The sequence below is a fragment of the Oncorhynchus tshawytscha genome, linkage group LG30, assembly GCF_018296145.1.
Source record: "Oncorhynchus tshawytscha isolate Ot180627B linkage group LG30, Otsh_v2.0, whole genome shotgun sequence".
Taxonomy (NCBI): Eukaryota; Metazoa; Chordata; class Actinopteri; order Salmoniformes; family Salmonidae; genus Oncorhynchus; species Oncorhynchus tshawytscha.
In genome coordinates this window covers 27,280,411-27,301,036 of record NC_056458.1, presented here as the reverse complement: position 1 = coordinate 27,301,036, position 20,626 = coordinate 27,280,411, and the positions used below count along the sequence as shown (strand labels likewise).

The window sequence follows — 20,626 nt, the reverse complement described above, 5'->3', positions numbered from 1 at the left end:
GTCTGTCTGTGCGTCTGTCTGTCTGTGCGTCTGTCTGTCTGTCTGTCTGTGCGTCTGTCTGGCTGTCTGTCTGTCTGTCTGTCTGTCTGTCTGTCTGTCTGTGCGTCTGTGCGTCTGTCTGTCTGTCTGTCTGTCTGTCTGTCTGTCTGTCTGTCTGTCTGTCTGTCTGTCTGTCTGTCTGTCTGTCTGTCTGTCTGTCTGTCTGTCTGTCTGTCTGTCTGTCTGTCTGTCTGTCTGTCTGTCTGTCTGTGCGTCTGTCTGTCTGTCTGTCTGTCTGTCTGTCTGTCTGTCTGTCTGTCTGTCTGTCTGTCTGTCTGTCGTCTGTCTGTCTGTCTGTCTGTCTGTCTGTCTGTCTGTCTGTCTGTCTGTCTGTCTGTCTGTCTGTCTGTCTGTCTGTCTGTCTGTCTGTCTGTCTGTCTGTCTGTGCGTCTGTCTGGCTGTGCGTCTGTCTGTCTGTGCGTCTGTCTGTCTGTGCGTCTGTCTGTCTGTGCGTCTGTCTGTCTGTGCGTCTGTCTGTCTGTGCGTCTGTGCGTCTGTGCGTCTGTGCGTGCTTTAACTGCAATCTTGAGGCAGCTAGCAAATGAAACAAAATGGATCCTCGTATTTCACATTTTATTCAGTTGTTTACACCGGAAAAACAGGACAGTGTAGCACTATAATGTCAATGGCTCACAATTTCTGGAAGACAAGTTGATTACTGTTCATTTTTCTATTTAGAAATGTTGCCGTTATGTAGGCGCAGCCTTCACTTGGGCTCAACAGTTGATCTCGAAACGGTATTCATTTCCTGGGCCGCGAGGTTGGAAATGTACATCGACCTTAACCTGAAATGCCAACAAAAGGGATACTTGTACTGTAACACCCTCAGACTTCTGCTCTGCCCCCCATTTCCTCGAACAGCCCCACAAAGGCCTACATTAAGCTGGGGAGAAGCATGCAAGACCCATTATACCTAAAACCTTTATATTTAGAAGTCATTTGGCCATGCTTCTGCCATTGCATTCAGATTTGATTAACTTTACGTTTTTTTAATTTGCAGCAATCTCCCTCCCTCCCACACCAACTCAACACCACCCTAACCCCCCCCACCAAGTCAACACCACCCTAACCCCTCCCATCCAAAACCCCTGTTTTTGTAGCCGTGCAGCTTTAGTCCTCTTTTCGTTAGTTTCCCCCGCGTCTCAGAAAACAAAACAAACTCCGTTCCTGTCAGATGGGACTAGAGGTTGAAGGGGGAGGACTGGGGGGTGTGACAGTAGAAAGGCGCTGAAAGCCTTTTGTCCACTGGGAAAGACCATGTCGGCACAGAGAGAGAGAGGGGCGGGAGGGATAAAGTAAGGGGGGGCCTAGCTCCGGTCATTTGGCCACAGCAAAAGACCAAAAGTGTAAAGATCAGGGATGTAAGAGGTCAAGCCTAAGAGCCTATGACCTATGACTCATTCAGAGCCCTGGACACATTATCTGTCCACTGTCCAGATGGCCACTGGGAATAAATCATGGCAAGATGCAGAGTGAATTCCAATGCAGAGAGGGGGGTTGCTCTGTTCCGCTCCCAGCCAGATTATCAACCAGTCAGACCAAGGGAAAAAGGCAATGGAATAGGGAAAAGAAGCAATAGGAATGTTTTTTTCTGCACTTTAAGCGTGTTAATGACTACAGCCAGCCACAGTAATGCCCAACAGAGACCAACAGAGGGGGAGGGGGATTTTAGTCCCCCAACCCATCATTTGTATGGATTACAGCTAAATCTCTCACTGTGCGGTGATGGGGTAGTGGAGAAGGGTGAACCACTGATTGGTTGTGAAGCTACTGGCCTATGTACAAATTCACTACAGGTGCTGAAAGTGGAGGATAGTTGGAGTAGTAGTAGAACTGTGGCGACCCACCTGTTTTCAGCCCCACCTGTTTTCAGCCCCACCTGTTTAGCTATGAAAAAAATAAGATTATTATTTGGCATAAATACGTGTCACATATCAGTTTGCAAACAATTTCAGAAATAAGAAAGCCGCATACAAATATGGGACAGACAATTGAGTTTAAACACAGGACCTACAAATGACTTGTCTGTGCAAATCTATTTTCACTGTGGCAGTTTGTCATCCAAGTGAACAGTGTCATTTATTTGAATCTTTCCAATGTTTTTCACAGTAATGGATTTAATTGAATAGCGCTTTTGCATTTGATCCTGATGGGAAAACACAAACACACAAATGATAATGTTGTCAAACACACTATTTGGACAGTGGAGTGGGATTATGTGAATGAAGAGTAATACTGTAGGATGTTCCCAATACCAAACAACATGACTAGAAATACAAAGGATTGTTTAACTGAATGCATAATCTCCTCATAGTTCTGAATTACATTTGACAATGCTATATGACATTAATGTATGTAACCTAAATTATATAAACTACTACAAAGTAGTATAGTTACTTAAAATATAAGTGCAATTGTCCCCCAAAAAATATACATTTTTTTGCCACAAAATGAATTTATACATTGATTACATTATTAGCTGTCCCCCTTAATGATAGACCAGACACTTTTGGGGCGGCAGGTAGCCTAGTGGTTAGAGCGTTGGGCCACTAACCGAAAGGTTGCTGGGTTGAATCCCCAAGCTGACAAGGTAAAAATATGGCATTCTTCCCCTGAACAAGGCAGTTCCCACTGTTCCCTGGTAGGCCATCATTGTAAATAAGAATTTGTTCTTAACAGATTTGCCTAGTTAAATAAAGGTTCAACATTTTTTTATATATAAAAGTTTTTACAACCACAAGTTTTGACCAATCAGTCACAGGGACCCCTACTGGCCGCCCATCTGAACAACGCCCTATATTGTAAATGCCCATTGCTTGTGGCCAATGAGGAGACTGTGAGCATCGACACCCTTGGCAACCATTGGCCCAGTTGCCATGGCCAGCCAGGCGAGCTCTGTGGAAGACAGCTGTACTGCATGAGCTGTTCCCTCTCATTTGTACTCCATTTATCTCACATCTCTCTCACCCCCGTCCATCCCCGTCCCTCTCTCCTTTACTGACTTTATTGTCCCCATGGGGAAATGTTGTGACAGTGTCATGTACACGTTTAAAGTGGCTTTTAAATACAAAACAAATTGACAATACAACTTTCATAACAGCTACATACCAATAAAAAGAGACTAACCTGCTGGCCTTACTGGGTCAATAGGAACATTAGTCTGAGATATTTAGGAGGGATATCACACCTGGCACAAATGATTGTCCCTCCCCGGACTCCCTCGCTGGCCAGCGGGCTCTATCTCTCCCGTAGTTAGCCCCATCCCTTCTCCACTGTGCCCAATCAGCTGTGGCAAAGCAAATGGCATCTCTCTCTCACTTCCTCTTTTCCATTCAAAACGGACGCACAGATGCACACACAGATGGACACAAATGCACAGTAAACACAAGCTGTTTGGTCACATGCAAAGGAAAAACACACAAACACATGCGCTCCCATTCCTATGGAAGTACATAGACACACGTTACACTTATATGAATATCAGTGAGTATGATAAACTGGTCAACCTACATATGAGTGGCAGCCTGTTGATCTAGTTCCGTCCCTGTGTGACGTAATGTCTGTATTGCTGTCAACCCTACATGAGGATTTAGTACTCTACATGTCTATTTCTTAGGAATAATACATCATGGGCTTGTTTATTTGTATATAGAAAACAAGACTATGATAGACATGGGTGAATTTCTCTCAGAACCTAAACAGAAGGACAACAAAGCAAACAAGAAGAGTGATGACGTGGGGTATGGTGACAGAGGCGGCCACGGCGGAAATAGAAAAAATAAACCAAATGATTTACAATCTGAGCCTTGGCCACTGTAAACTTGAATGCGTTCCAGACATCTTCCAGACAGTTTTCCCCTCCTTGGTATGAATCTGCCGTATCTCATTCCCCCGCACTAATTCCAATTTAATTGCCAGTGGCCCGAAGCCTCCTCAATAGGAGTAACAAATGGTTTGATTTTGTAGACTTCATCAGACTGCATTTTAAATGCGACACAGTAACCCGGCGCGAATGCCAATGAAGCCGCCGAGTAGCTCTCTGTTTACTAATTATCCTTTTTCTTACTTCAAGCCACACTGCGCAAGTTGTCTGATTTAAATCGGATTTGTGGGATTGGGAGGGGGGGGCACGGTCATCTGCTTTGTAAACGATCCGCAGGACCAAGGCAAGGGCCGTCTGTGCACTGTAAATTATATTCTCTTAAAGGCGCATGTCCCCCACAACCTAACTCTTTCTCTGATACATGGCCTGCTGATGTCGAAAATTCTCAACATATGCCGTTTATGATCTTTAAGAGCTCTATCCGTCAGCATTTATGGTCTTTAAGAGCTCTGTCAGTCAGCACAGGGCAGATGCATCAAGAGGCCCGCAATCTAAACTTGACAGTTGACACCCCCTGCATATAGGGAAGGTGGTATGGCCCAGAACAGACCATTATGTAATATAAATAGATGCCAGACCAAACCCTGTCTGTCAACAACAGACAAAAGCAGTCAAAGACTGAATATTGGGGAAAGTTCTTGAATGATTAATATATGATACACCTGTACCTTAAACATATCAAAACCTTATCTAGTGTATCTCACAAGGAAGACCATACGAGTGATGAACCTTCCCGGGATATAGATGTTTCCCCTGTCAACTAAATGGACAGTTGAGGTACCATATGGTTCCCTGACATTATTTCTGGGTAATTAATTTGGCATCTAGTCTGGCATCTGGTGACATTAATCTAACTGGTGAACGGTTCATCTCACGTTGCCTGCTTCATGACACACCGACGTGTGAATTATCACTCACTGTTATTGGCATGGATGGCACCACACAGCACATTGACAATTGTGCTTTGTATGCAGACATGGTAGTTTCTCTGGGTGTGTTGGTTACACTGTCTAGTCTTTTTGAGCTGGAGGGAATGAAGGTTCTATTCTCTGCCCGGTTCCTTTTAAGCAGTGGTGTAAAGTACTTAAGAAAAAATGCTTTAAAATTCTACTTAAGTCATTTTTTGTGGTATCTGTACTTTACTATTTATATTTTTGACAACATTTACTTTTACTTCACTTCATTCACACTTCACAGTTCCAAATAATGTACTTTTTCAAAATAATGTACATTTTCCCTGCTACCCAAAAGTACTCATTACATTTTGACAGGAACACAAGTGCTTCATTTGGAAATTAATGTCTGAGTGTTGGTGTGCCTCTGGCTATCCATAAATATATACAAATTGTGCCGTCTGGTTTGCATAATATAAAGAATTTGAAATTCTTTACTTTTACTCAAGTATGACATTTTAGTACTTTTTCCACCACTGCTTTTAAGGCAGGGATACATTTTTTGGGGGGGGGGCAGTGGGGCTTTATTTTAATTTAGGAAATATGTTCCAAAGTATTCCCACGCATAAATAGAGGCATATGTGATTGTATCCCAATGTAATCACGGTTTGAAATTATTGTTTGTTCAATTTTGTTCCGGCCCCCGGACCATCCCCTCAAGAAAACTGTGGTACTGTATTCGACACGCGACTGAATAGAGTACCACCGTATGAGTCATAATACCCATAAAACCTAGCGGTCAAAGAAGGAAATGGTTCCAATAGTTTTTCCACCATTCAATTTTCCCATAGGGGATTTTAGAAACACATAAAGGCTGTGTTTCATGTAGGTTTACCGTGGTGTGATGATAACCATATACATCTTGCTAGGACAAAGTTACTCTTATCAATATATTCACCTATATTTACCCCCCACCCACCGCTAATTATCTGCTAATGTAGCTATCATAAAGAACTACAAATGCCATGATGATCTGGACGAGACTTCCGAATCGAGGCAAAGGTAAGAATCTCGGAATTAACTATCTAATGTTAGCTACATTTAGTCATTAATAAATTGGCAAAATTCCTTTAATTGACAATTCTGTGAACTCTCCTGTGCAAGTTTTAAATTTATACAATACCTGTTAGCATAGGTGTCAGCTAGAGATGATGTGCAGGAACTTGCAGTGATTTATAGTCTTGCATGATGTGTACTTTGATGCTAATTAGCTTTTTCGAATCTGAGAGTAAATAGAGCCGAATCTACATGAAATAGACCTTATTTTAAGTGTTTCTAAAAATCCCTATGGGAAAAATGAATGGTGGAAAAACAATTGGAACTGTTTGACCACTAGGTTTTATGGGTATAATGACACCTCCAATTTGGGGCATATGTAGTTGGGGACCCCTGCTTTAAGGTCTCATGTATTATTTGATCAACATCGTGTTTGATTGCGTTTTAGAGAAACCATATCGCATTATTGTAAATACAGCAAGCCTATCATTTGATTGGATGTCTGTTTTTCACAGATCATTATATTCCGGCAATGGATATTTATTCATTGCATGTAGATCTAATTATCTCTCTCTCTCTCCCTCTCTCATCCTCACCCTCTCTCCCGTTCGATCAATAAACAATTCACTGAGGCTCTTTTCTTTGCGTTTCTTGTCAAAGCCAGTGAGGCGTTTTGAATGAATTAGCCTGTGCAGCTCTTTTTCTTTCTCTTTCTCTTTCTCTGTGTCTCTCTCTCTCTCTCTGTTTCTGTTTCTCCCTTCCTCTCTATATATTCTCCTCTCTCTCTCTCTCCCTCTATCTTCTCTGTATTCCGGTCCAGACCTGTCGTCCAGGCCTGGTGCCACTGATATGCCAGGCCACTCTCAGGGATTAGATCGCTCTGCCCTTTTCCTCCATATGTGTGTGTGCGCTAGTATTAAAATAGTTATTAGCAATTTGCATCAATTAGCTCACCATGTTCCTCCATTGTTCAGAATCTCTGTGTGTCACCAACCTCTCTATGACATGTTGTGTTGCTGCATGTTTCCAGTGCCGCCATACCACCTTGTTTGGCCTCAGACAGAGAGACTGCTGGGAGCTAGACAGTAGACACAGTTTACTTCACAGCATCCCTCTGGTCACTGGTTCCTCTCGACCCACCTCACCTACTGAGTCCGCACAGCCCCACAGTCCAAATATGACGATGATCTGTGTAGGTGACTGAGGTGAGATGGAGGGTACATCCCAGATGAAACACTTTCCTACATGGTGTACTACGTTTGACCAGAGCCCTATAGACAAGAGGGACGGAGGTGACTTTTATCATGCCCTCTCCTTCAGCTTTGCTTGTCTCAGACATAAGACCCTCAATGGTTGGTTTTCACCATGCGTCAGGTTACCGTGGAAATGAAAAGGTCATGGAGGCTTCCGATGCTGTACTTCCCCTCACGGGGTGTAGTAGAGAAAATGGGTATCTTTGTTAAACTGCTGTGGAGATTCTACTCATTGAAACTCTTCAATGTGTTGAATAGGAGGGGAAATATATTGGTATCTACATTGCATTCAGAAAGTATTCTTACCCCTTGACTTATTCTACATTTTGTTGTGTTACAGCTTGAATTCAAAATGGGTTCAATTGGTCATTTTTTCTCACCCATCTACACACAATATGCTTTAATGACAAAGTGAAAACATGTTTTTAGAGATGTTTGCAAATGTATTGAAAATTAAATACAGAAATATTTAATTTACCTAAGTATTCACACCCCCTTGCTATTACGCTCCGGTGCATCCTATTTCCTTTGATCATCCTTGAGATGTTTCCACAACTTTATTGGAGACCACCTGTGGCAAGGGCTGTTGCAGGGACTGTATTACCGCCACACCGGCGGTCACGAGACATTTCTATAGGCTAGGCCTACTATATTTATTTCTTAACTTTCCTAATATTAAGCACATTGCTTATATTTACAACAGGAGTATAGCCTACCTACTTGGCTGGCATGAATATAAACCACAGGAAAAGCGTCCTCCATTCGTTATTTAAGTGTACATGTATTTTTTCCCACTGCCCCGTTTCAATACAGGTGCATGATAATGATTCTACATCAAATCAAATGTCACACATGTATATGTAAAGACAAGATTAAATCAAGAAAATTCTGATGGGTGACAATATTAGCCTATCACTTGTGAATTATATATTCAAATCAAATCAAATGTATTTGTCACATACACATGGTTAGCAGATGTTAATGCGAGTGTAGCGAAATGCTTGTGCTTCTAGTTCCGACAATGCAGTAATAACCAATGAGTAATCTTACCTAACAATTCCAAAACTACTACCTTATATACACACACAAGTGTAAAGGGATAAAGAATATGTACATAAAGATATATGAATGAGTGATGGTACAGAACAGCATAGGCAAGATGCAGTAGATGGTATCGAGTAAAGTATATACATATGAGATGAGTAATGTAGGGTATGTAAACAAAGTGGCAGAGTTTAAAGTGGCTTGTAATACATGTATTACATAAAGATGCAGTAGATGATATAGAGTACAGTATATACATATACATATGAGATGAGTAATGTAGGGTATGTAAACATTATATTAAGTAGCATTGTTTAAAGTCGCTAGTGATATATTTGATATGTGATATACTACACTCTCCACTACTGTCCCATCGATGTGGATAGGGGGGTGTTCCCTCTGCTGTTTCCTGAAGTCCACAATCCTCTCCTTTGTTTTGTTGATGTTGAGTGTGAGGTTATTTTCCTGACACCACACTCTGAGGGCCCTCACCTCCTCCCTGTAGGCCGTCTCGTCGTTGTTGGTAATCAAGCCTACCACTGTAGTGTCTTCCGCAAACTTGATGATTGAGTTGGAGGCGTGCATGGCCACGCAGTCATGGGTGAACAGGGAGTACAGGAGAGTGCTCAGAATGCACCCTTGTGGGGCCCCAGTGTTGAGGATCAGCGGGGTGGAGATGTTGCTACCTACCCTCACCACCTGGGGGCGGCCCGTCAGGAAGTCCAGTACCCAGTTACACAGGGTGGGGTCGAGACCCAGGGTCTCGAGCTTGATGACGAGTTTGGAGGGCACTATGGTGTTAAATGCCGAGCTGTAGTCGATGAACAGCATTCTCACATAGGTATTCCTCTTGTCCAGATGGGTTAGGGCAGTGTGCAGTGTGGTTGAGATTGCATCGTCTGTGGACCTATTTGGGCGGTAAGCCAATTGGAGTGGGTCTAGGGTGTCAGGTAGGGTGGAGGTGATATGGTCCTTGACTAGTCTCTCAAAGCACTTCATGATGACGGAAGTGAGTGTTACAGGGCGGTAGACATTTAGCTCAGTTACCTTAGCTTTCTTGGGAACAGGGACAATGGTGGCCCTCTTGAAGCATGTGGGAACAGCAGACTGGGATAAGGGTTGATTGAATATGTCCGTAAACACACCAGCCAGCTGGTCTGCGCATGCTCTGAGGACGCGGCTGGGGATGCCTTCTGGGCCTGCAGCCTTGCGAGGGTTAACACGTTTAAATGTTTTCCTCACGTCGGCTGCAGTGAAGGAGAGTCCGCAGGTTTTGGTTCCGGGCCGTGTCAGTGGCACTGTATTGTCCTCAAAGCGGGCAAAAAAGTTATTTAGTCTGCCTGGGAGCAGGACATCCTGGTCCGTGACGGGGCTGGTTTTCTTTTTGTAATCCGTGATTGACTGTAGACCCTGCCACATACCTTTTGTGTCTGAGCCGTTGAATTGCGACTCTACTTTGTCTCTATACTGACGCTTACCTTGTTTGATTGCCTTGCGGAGGGAATAGCTACACTGTTTGTATTCGGTCATGTTTCCGGTCACCTTTCCCTGGTTAAAAACAGTGGTTTGCGCTTTGTTTCACGCTAATGCTGCCATCAATCCACGGTTTCTGGTTTGGGAATGTTTTAATCGTCGCTGTGGGTATAACATCGCCGATGCACTTTCTAATGAACTCGCTCACCGAATCAGCGTATTCGTCAATGTTGTTGGACGCAATGCGGAACATATCCCAATCCACGTGATCAAAGCAGTCTTGAAGCGTGGAATCAGATTGGTCGGACCAGCGTTGAACAGACCTGAGCGCGGGAGCTTCTTGTTTTAGTTTCTGTCTGTAGGCAGGAAGCAACAAAATGGAGTCGTGGTCAGCTTTTCCGAAAGGAGGGTGGGCGAGGGCCTTATATGCGTCGCGGAAGTTAGAATAGCAATGATCCAAGGTTTTACCAGCCCTGGTTGCGCAATCGATATGCTGATACAATTTAGGGAGTCTTGTTTTCAGATTAGCCTTGTTAAAATCCCCAGCTACAATGAATGCAGCCTCAGGATATGTGGTTTCCAGTTTGCAAAGAGTCAAATAAAGTTTGTTTTAGGCCATCGATGTGTCTGCTTGGGGGGGAATATATATGGCTGTGATTATAATTGAAGAGAATTCCCTTGGTAGATAATGTGGACGACATTTGATTGTGAGGAATTCTAAGTCAGGTGAACAGAAGGACTTGAGTTCCTGTATGTTGTTGTGGTCACACCACGTCTCGTTAATCATAAGGCATACGCCCCCGCCCCTCTTCTTACCAGAAAGATGTTCGTTTCTGTTGGCGCGATGCGTGAAGAAACCAGCTGGCTGCACCGAATCCGTTAGCGTCTCTCGAGTGAGCCATGTTTCCGTTAAGCAAAGAATGTTACAGTCTCTGATGTCCCTCTGGAGTGCTACCCTTGCTCGGATTTCATCAACCTTGTTGTCAAGAGACTGGACATTGGCGAGTAGTATGCTAGGGAGTGGTGCGCGATGTGCCCGTCTCGGGAGCCTAACCAGAAGACCGCTACGTTTCCCTCTTTTACGACGTCTTTGTTTTGGGTCGCAGGCTGGGATCCATTCCGTTGTCCTGGGTGAAAGGCAGAACACAGGATCCGCTTCGGGAAAGTCATATTCCTGGTCGTACTGATGGTGAGTTGATGTTGCTCTTATATTCAGTAGTTCTTCCCGACTGTATGTAATGAAACCTAAGATTACCTGGGGTACCAATGTAAGAAATAACACTGCATAGATTCCTAGGAACTCGAAGCGAGGCGGCCATCTCTGTCGGCGCCGGAAGTACATGTACATCACTTGTGAATGATGCCCAGCATAAGAAACAATGCCTTTTTCTGCGACTTTTTCTAATCATAGTACACCTCATGTAGCCCATAGGCCTAAATGTTTTTAAGAAGGTTTGTATTACAACTAAAGTGGCCAAATAACTTCTTAAAATTAAGCACATTAATCCGCTTTACAAGGGGTGAAAAGCCGAACTGGTATATATAAGCAGTGTGTGAGTTTGGGGAAGATAATTTTCACCATAAAAATGCACCTTTATAATAAAAACATTTCATGCGTAATTGCATTTGCGGTCACTTTTGATTATGGGTTTTTCCGCTAATGTAACATTCGCGATTATAGCCTACTACCATGTGCACATTGCTGCGCTTATAATGTGAAGAAATAGCCTTATACTTGAGCAACATGTTAAGCTAAACTTTCTGATCTGTTACGTCAGCCACATTGCATAAAAAATATGTTTTGATGCTAGTGGTTGTATTCATTTGTGGTCTATCGCATCTCACAACTGTCCCAGACTATTTATTTCTCACACAGAATAGAATAGGTTGACTTTTGTACTGTGGGGGATAGTAGATTGACATAGGCTAGTGCTTTTGCTGTGTGCTAAGCTTACTCATCTTGTTGGCTGACGAAAAGGAAATGTGTACAGTTCTTCCAATATCTACAATATGCACCTTAGAATTGGATAAGGACACGCGCAGTTGCGTCCCCGATGTGTCTGTCTTCACTTGTAGCCTGTGAGAACCTGATCACGTTACGGAGAGTGTGAATGAGCAATGCTTCCGATTGTGCAGCACACTCAGGGAGAAGGGCACAACGCAGCACTTCGGGCCGCAAAAGGCATGGATTTTTTGGGTGCATTACGGCCACAAAGGGGATTCGAGGCATTATCAAGTGCTAGTGAAATTGTGAATTAGAAAATATTGGAGTTGTACAGCCTGCACAAAAAACAAAGCAGAGCTCAAAGCAGAGCCTTTCAAGCAACTTTTTACAAATCAGAATTAGAATCTCATAATGCAGCCTTACAATGTATTAAAAATCTGAACATATAGCCCAACGTTTGTAGAACTAAAGTTACATTAAAAACTCTAAATTAAGCATATAGGAATACCTATTTCTGAGTTAACCGCTCAACACAGAATAGCCGCATGTTCACACTCCCTGTTCACACTATAAAATAATATAAAATAATGCCACGGAATTCTAAGCTAATCTTGTCTGCTAAATGAACTAGTGTAGCCCACAGCCATATGCCATAGCCACATCAGGACCTAACATAAGGACAACTCAGAGGATGCTATTATTTTCTTCTGAAATAGACTACATTTTCTACATATCATACTTCTTTAGACATGTCTTTAATAAATAATGGATTTATTGTGTAGGTGTAGGCTATATTACATGGATTTACTAGACTTTTTTGGAAGCCAGGAGATGCTAAATGTGTTTGTTAATTAACGGTCAATTACCGTGAGACCGACAGTTATTTGCTTGACAATCACTGGCTGACAAAATTTTGTGACCGCCACAGCCCTACCTGTCGCCACATGATTTAGGAAGAAACACACCTGTCTATGTAAGGTCCCACAGTTCCCAGTGCATGTCAGAGCAGAAACCATACCATTAAGTCCAAGGAACTGTCTGTAGATCTCCGAGATTGTGCAGCATATAGTTGAGGAAGGGTATAAAACAATTTCTAGAATGTTGAACGTTTCTAAGAGCACACTGGTTTCTATAATTGGGAAATGGAACAAATATAGAACTACCCAGACTGCCTAGAGATGGCCGTCCAACCAAACTGAGCAACCGGGCAAGAAGACCTTGGTCAGGAAGATGACCAAGAACCCATTGACCACTTTTACAGAACTACAGAGTTCCTTAACTGAGATGGGAGAACCTACCAACCTACCAGAAATCAATTTAGAATTCAGGCTTTAACACAATGTAGAATAAGTCAATGGGTATGAATACTTTCCCTCCACACTGCAGCCCAGGGTCTGCTGGGGTCTGGGTCTTGGCAGTCCTCTGGCAGCATTGTCCCCCTCAGCAAGTCCCTGCCGGCACCCATTGTCCCCCCTGCCCAGTGCGGGCTGTCAAGAGCCCCCTTTACGCCTCCTCTCTGTGTGCACACACCCTTGCCCCCTCGCGCTACCCCACCCCCACCTTTCCCGCCACAGCTTCCCCCTCTGACCTCTCACTCTCCCCCATGCTGTCAGACCCAACCTCTCTCACAAAACACACTCTTCTTGTCCAGCCTGCCCATACCACACTACCCACTTCGTGTACTTATTTACCCATTAATTCCTCATTCATCAAAGGGAATGATTAATGTGACACATGTTTTACCAGCCACACCCATTGCTGTTGTTGTGCGTCTTAATTTTTATACCCATATTGTTTAACCAAAAGCAAAGTGTTAGTCAAGAGGCAGACATTTTGTTGTTCTCCATGCAGAAGCCATCTAAATGCTGGAACATGTTGATGAGTGAGACCAGGGCGTAAAAGACAGGGATGTGGATCCTTAATTAACCCCGATCTAATGGTGATTTAATGCCTATATTCAGGTTCCTAGAGCTCTCTGCTTCATTAGCCCTTTGGTGTTTAGTACCCCAACACACCCATGGACAGGACAGCAGTTCTCATCCATTTAGGTGTGGCACCAACAGGAAACACGAGGACTGCCTCACCATTGTAGAGACATAGGCTAGAAATGCCTAGTGCTCATGTCCATTCACACAAAGGAAAGTGGTGAAAGCAGACGGTCGAAGCCAAGACTTTCTGTGAGTTCAGCTTATTATTTTTTTATTGATTTCATCTGAAGGCAGGGACGCTTGACAATCAGCAGAGGACCTTAAGTCCACAGCACGTCATACATACACTCGGCTGGTTACATTTTAGTACGTCCTCACGCACTAGGCACCAGGGGAAGCAACCTGAGTGATGAAATGACGTCTGACAATCCCCATAGCACCAGGCCATTAGAAGTGGTAATGGTGATGGCAGCTGTGGTGTTATTGTGATTATTCAAACTTGGTGTAATATAATGGTCACACTGATGGTTTTTGACTAGATAAGTGTGTACCCAGGTTTGTGCAGCCTCATTTAATATGCAGTGAAACGCGTCAGCGAAAGACCCTCATCATATTAGGCTCATATCTCCCTCTTTGTTTAGGTTAAATGAAACAGAAAGGTTGACATAAATGCAACCTTGTGTGTGTGCTCTCATGCTCTTGCTATCTCTATCCCTTTCTCTCTCCCTCTCTCCCCAGACACACGCGCGCACACACACACACACCCAGTCATCCACTCATACACACAGTTAGTCACTGTTATATATACACACACATCATCATACATTGTTCAGTCCCTACACAAACCCTGTATATTTTCATCCACACAAAATAACCCCCCAGCAGGGCTTTGTGGCTGTACTGAAAAATCTATTCACATACGATTCCCATAATTTAACTGTGAATGATACAGTGGCTCGTTTGAAAAGCAACCGCTGAAGAGAACCCAGCTAGCAGACAGACGGTTGAGTTGGAAGACAGAGCAGTGGGAGAGAGAGCTGCTGCCATCATCCTTGCGGAGCTGAATGAGGAGAAAGAAGCTAATTGACTTCAGTCCTCGCTCACACCTACTGTATGACTCATGCGTTGTCATGTTCTAACAGCCAGCTAGACAACACCGTAGTAAAATTGCTAATAGCAATACTGTCATTTTATTGCAAAGCAACAAATAAGAAAAATGTTATCTCTGAAGGTGGTGTTGGTAGAGTTCATAGAATGCATGGGGATTAAACATAAGGGCAATTTCTACTTCACTTCCTCTCCTCAAACAGAAGAAAGGCCATGGTAGACAGAGAACGTCTAGCCCCATGCCCCACCACCACTACCAGCATGCACACCTGTAGCTTTTCTCTCCTCTGTTTGTACCTCTCACAGACGTGTCACCGGCTCTCTGGGAGTTTGCCTATCCATTAAGGGCCCCGTCCGGCTTCGCTTAAATAACTGCTGCCGCCACTCCAGGGCCATTAAGTAACCACCGCCGCCCGCCCAGCATCCAGACGAGAGCAGAGCCCCCTCCCCGATGTACTGTGCCCCCCCGTTCCTCTCTTCCTTCTCCACCACCACCTCTTTTCAGGTGTCACTTTGGGCCTACTCAATTTTACACTGTAATAGACCACCCAGGTCAGCTACTTTTTTCCTCTGCTTCCACCTTCCTTTTTTATCACTGCACCTCCCTTCATCTGTCAGCCCTTCACCTTGCCGCCCCCCCTAAGACTGGACCGGCCGCATCACTTTAGAGCACTTAATTCCAGTTAACGCTAATCAGCGCTACAGCAATTTCCCAACACACAGGAGGCCCAGGAGAAAGACACTGTCTGTTCAGCTCTGTGTGTACCCCTTTCTCTCACTCTCTCCCTCTTTCGCTTTCTCTCTCTATCTCTCTATGTAATGTCTCTGTGTCCTCCTATGTCCTTCTTCCTCCTTCAAATCAGAAAAGAGTATCTGGTATTATTTAATTGTCATGGGTTCAAATACTGTATTGAATTGCAAAGCGCTCAAAACATGACATACAGACTCTGAAAGCTTTTATGTTTTGAAAAGGAAAGAGCTTTTTTATTACTTTGACTAGTGCAGCATATACTGTAGTTCATATTGATTAATTGTACTCTTCTCTTTTGCTCTAAACAAAGAGCCAACAACCCTTATATTTTCTCTCACCCCAAGATTGCAGCTGACATCTTGTTTGCACAACAGCATGGTAAACACGGTTCTTCTCAGAAAGACAGCTGAACTATTATATCCATTTGTGTGAATGTATATATTGCAGGATGTATACTATTGTGGTGCTTGAGGGTGCAGGCAAAGAACTGAATACATGTTACTGTATCACACGTGTGTGTGTGTGTGTGTGTGTGTGTGTGTGTGTGTGTGTGTGCGCGTGTGCGTGCGTGTGAAGGTATATCAGAGGTTAAAGGGCAATCTGTCTGCAAGAGCAGTGCCATTAGGATTAATGCACGCACACTTACACACACTCATACATGCTGCACACGGTCATGTATGCACATACACTCTCTCCTACACAGCCCTCCTGTGTGCCATTCACTTAACAGCATTAAACAGGTCTGGGTTTTACGGCCATATTAGTGTTATTATTGTGTGGGGGGAATGCAATTACTAGTAGTTGTACATTGAAATGGGAGAAGTGGGTTCAGACCTGGGTTCAAGTAGTATTCCAAAAATGTCAAATACTTTGAGTGTTTGTTTAAAGCTGCTAGGTTGGGTGGTTGTACTTTTGGGACTTTTTATTGGTCCCATTGCAACAGGCAAGCTCAATCGAGCACAGCTAAAGTATTTCAAATTATTTTGAATAGTAGTTAAACCCAGATCTGGTGGGGTTAAATTAGTTCCTTCTACCATGTCCAGACCTCACCTCATTCCAGACCCAGGTCAAAGGCTCGCCATGATCTTACATTCCTGCAGTTTTCCTCTCCCCCTTTCTCCCTCCCTCTCTCTTTCTCAAATTTTGTCACTCTCTCACTACCTCCCACCTCTCTCATTCCCTCAATTGCCCTGTTTCTGTTTGCCTCCAAAACCATTCAAACCATTTTCATTTCTCAACTGGACATTAATTGTTTGTGTGATAGCCCTAAGGTAGTGGGCAGGCTCTGACCACTGTGCTGTCTCCAGAGCACCCTGTGTTGTTACATTAGAGCGAGAAAGGAGAGAGGAAGGCCTGTCAGTCAAGCCACCTTAAGTGCCTCAAGTCCTGGAGGGATTCCAGTGAAAATCGGCCCAAATCAATGGCCCCCTTTTCATTGATAAAAGAAGAGGGAGAAGAAGATGTTGTGGGGGAGAAAAAAATCTAGAGGGTCTAGAGAAAGGTCTAGAGAAAGAGGTCTAGAGAAAGAGGTCTAGAGAAAGAGGTCTAGAGAAAGAGGTGTAGAGAAAGAGATCTAGAGAAAGAGATCTAGAGAAAGAGGTCTAGAGAAAGAGGTCTAGAGAAAGCCAGAAGGGAGTCTTGTCAGTATTTATTTGCACAGAAGCACCGTTACAGCCTCACTGTCAGAAGATTTAAGGACAGGCCCCGTTTTGTCTCATCTTGTTGTTGTTGTTTTTTACCTTTCTCTCCCTCTACCCCATCGCTCTCTTCACTGCCCACATGGTTCCTTGAATTTTCCTCTGACTACCTTTTCCTCATCTCGCTCTCTCTCGCTCTCTCGCTCTCCCTCCCTTTTCCCCCTCTCCCTTTCATTCTCTCCTGGGTGTGGATGGGAGACAGTGATTGATCCAGGGGGAGGGCTGTCTCTGGGCCTCCCTCTCGTGCGTTTATGAACATGAGTCCGCTGCTCCTCATAGATTTTTAAATTAGTGGCAGCTTTGCCCCAAAGATGCGTTATTGACTGATGAAATAGAAGCTGAGCTCTAAACACTCCCTCTTTCCCCAGAGTTTTCCCCAGTCTGGTAATTGAAAGTGTGTGTGTGCGTGCGTTTGCGTGCTGTATTCCTGTGTGTGACTGGATCTCTGATGGAGAAAAATGAACACTACTTGTTGGGCTCGAGACTCAATTGAAATATAAAGCACATCTTTATACCTTTTCATGTGCTTAAAAAAATGTATTTAGAAAACCTATCCTCAGTGGCCTTTATGAAGTCCTTAGCCATATTAAAGTGTCCTCTACCAAGCATGAGATACAAGGCCATTGCACATCCCATTGTGTTGACGGTTCCCTGTATGCTAAAACAGTCCTTAGCCTGCCTGTTATACTGCTCACATCGTTTGTCATTGCTCTCAACTTGGTGCTGACCTCTTGTGGTAAGGAATCACAGTTGCAATGTTCAAGCCTGTGTGCTTTTCCCAGTGGTGTTTTACAATGATCGATACCTCGTTTGGTTTAGGATACTTAGTTCTTTATAAATGATCTAACAGATCTCAAGAAATGTACATCATTGTACAATGAACAAGAATGTTGAATATCCATAGAATGGAGATGAAATGGTCTTTATTCAGGAGTAGGGCCAAGAATGATGTGTCATTTCACTACAGGTCTGTCAACATGTTATGTTTTGTCAGATTTATTCTCGACATTATCTCCTACTCAATTGAAGATAGAAACCAGACTAAATGAGAAAAGAAAACTCACCTTGTCCTCCCTCCCTCTCTCCATTAGGCTCGGACATGGCCATCTTCTGCCTGCTGTGTGGGAAGCGCTTCCAGGCGCAGCCGGCCCTGCAGCAGCACATGGAGGTCCACGCCGGTGTGCGCAGCTACATCTGCAGCGAGTGCAACCGCACCTTCCCCAGCCATACGGCACTCAAACGTCACCTTCGCTCGCACACAGGTCAGTGGCAGTGGCGACGCATACTGTCTAGTAGCAGCTACAAAGTATGTGGACACCCCTTCAAATGAGTGGATTCTGCTTTTTCAGCCACACACATTGCTGACAGGTGTATAAAATCGAGCAAACAGCCAACAGCCGGTCAACTGTAAGTGCTGTTATTGTGAAATGGAAACGTCTAGGAGCAACAACGGCTCAAGTGGAGGCTGATATAGCAGCAAAGGGGGGGCCAACTACATATTAATGCCCATGAATTTTGAATGAGATGTTTGACAAGCAGGTGTCCACATTATTTTGGTTATGTAGTGTGTGTCAACTCCCCCTCTATCCTAGTGCACTAGGACACACTTCTTTAGGCTACTCATGTTCTCTCACACTAACCAGTCAACTCAAACTCCTCTGACTACCCTACTAACAAATGACATTGTCACAACGTTGCAGATAGATTGTGAGAAGGTTGGTCATCACATTAGGCAATTTGTGAGGTAATAATTACACTTATGCTGTGGCAACATACTTTTGCAATGATGTGGCAACAAGTGAAAGCTACACATAGACCTGCTGAAGACTGACAGGGAAAAGGTTGTCAACACAGTCTCCTTAGGTCAGCAGCTGTAAACAAATCCATATTTCTTATGATGGTGTGATGGATTGTTCCATTGACAGACATGAGTGACAGTATATTGGACACGTGGCGATGTCTCAGTAGTCTAGCATCAGTTTAGACTCTAGAGCCCTGCAGGGCAACAACACGTGTCTCACCACATTATGCTCATGGCTTTGGCTTCTGAACATGGTTGCCTATTATCTAACTCACTACAATGGTTCTTCCTAGAAGGAATTGTGTAATCCCCACTCAAAACGTTTTATTTTTATTTAACCTTTTATTTAACTAGGCAAGTCAATTAAGAACAAATTCTTATTTATAATAACGGCCTACCGGGAACAGTGGGTTAACTAAAAAAACAGATTTTTACCTTGTCAGCTTGGGGATTCGATCCAGCAACCTTTCGGTTACTGGCCTAACGCTCTAATCACTAGGCTACCTGCTGCCCTAGTCCACTATTTGCATGGCTGGCTGAATAAACAGAGAGATCTGGTCATTTGCTGAATAAATTCATGCCATTATCAAACTGAGCTGGTACTGTATATACCTCCAGGCTGGCTCGTTGGTGAGTAAAGGCCATGTTAATACTGTCAGTTGTGAGAAGGACGAGGCTGAAGAGGGAAATAGCCTGGCGGATGAGGTGATTTAGGGAAAAGCCCCTGTTACCGTGACAGAATATAAGAACATGGAAATGAATCCCATTTCACTTGCAAAGGATGGACGCTCTCATCTTCCCTTTTTTTTCCTTTCTATCCTCCGCCGTCTGTCTGCGACCTTAAATAACAGTCTCTATGTCAGAGCTGATATAGCTCACCGGCTCACGGATAAATATTTGAGATGAAGGTGGCGAGATGAGCGCAGCCAGCTTATTTGCAAGCCGATGTGCAGCGATTTAGTGCGAGTGACAAGGTGAAGCGGTCCTGTATACTGGACCTCCGCATCTGCTTCTCTGTTTTCACGCCAATCCTCGGGAGAGGTCCAATGACATACACAGTGCAGTAGGAAAGTATTCAGAGCCCTTGACTTTTTCCACATTTTGTTACTTTACTGCCTTATTCTAAAATGAATGAAATAGTTGTATTCCCTCATCAATCTACACACAATAACCCATAATGACAAAGCAAAAATAGGTTTTTAGACATTTTTGCTCATTTATTACAAATAAAAAACTTAAATATCACAATTACGTAACTATTCAGACCCTTTACTCAGTACTTTGTTGAAGCACTTACAGCCTCGAGTCTTCTTGGGTATGACGCTACAAGCTTGGCACACCTGTATTTGGGGAGTTTCTCCCATTATTCTCTGTAGATCCTCTCAAGCTCTGTCAGGTTGGATGGGGAGTGTCGCTGCACAGCTACTTTCAGGTCTCTCCAGAGATTCAATCGGGTTCAATCGGGTTCAAGTCCGAGCTCTGTCTGGGCCACTCAAGGACATTCAGAGACTTGTCCTGAAGCCCCTCCTACATTATTTTGGCTGTGTGCTTAGGGTCGTTGTCCTGTTGGAAAGTGAACTTTCGCCCCAGTCTGAGGTCCTGAGCGCTCTGGAGCAGGTTTTCATCAAGGATCTCTCTACTTTGCTCCGTTCAAATTTCCCTCGGTCCTGACGAGTCTCACAGTCTCTGCCGCTGAAAAACATCCCCACAGCATGATGCTGCTAGCACCATGCTTCATCGTAGGGATGGTGCCAGG

The 20,626-nt window shown here is 43.9% G+C and overlaps 1 protein-coding gene across 2 annotated transcripts in view; it reads left to right on the top strand.

The window, feature by feature from the left end:
* Positions 1 to 20,626, top strand: part of LOC112228468 (zinc finger and BTB domain-containing protein 16-A) — a 169,196-nt gene that overhangs the window by 132,118 nt on the left and 16,452 nt on the right. For both annotated transcript variants that reach the window (XM_024393818.2, XM_024393817.2), the window contains exon 5: positions 18,161 to 18,331. In XM_024393818.2, coding sequence (XP_024249586.1) covers positions 18,161 to 18,331 — 171 coding nt within the window. The remainder of the gene's footprint in view (positions 1 to 18,160; positions 18,332 to 20,626) is intronic.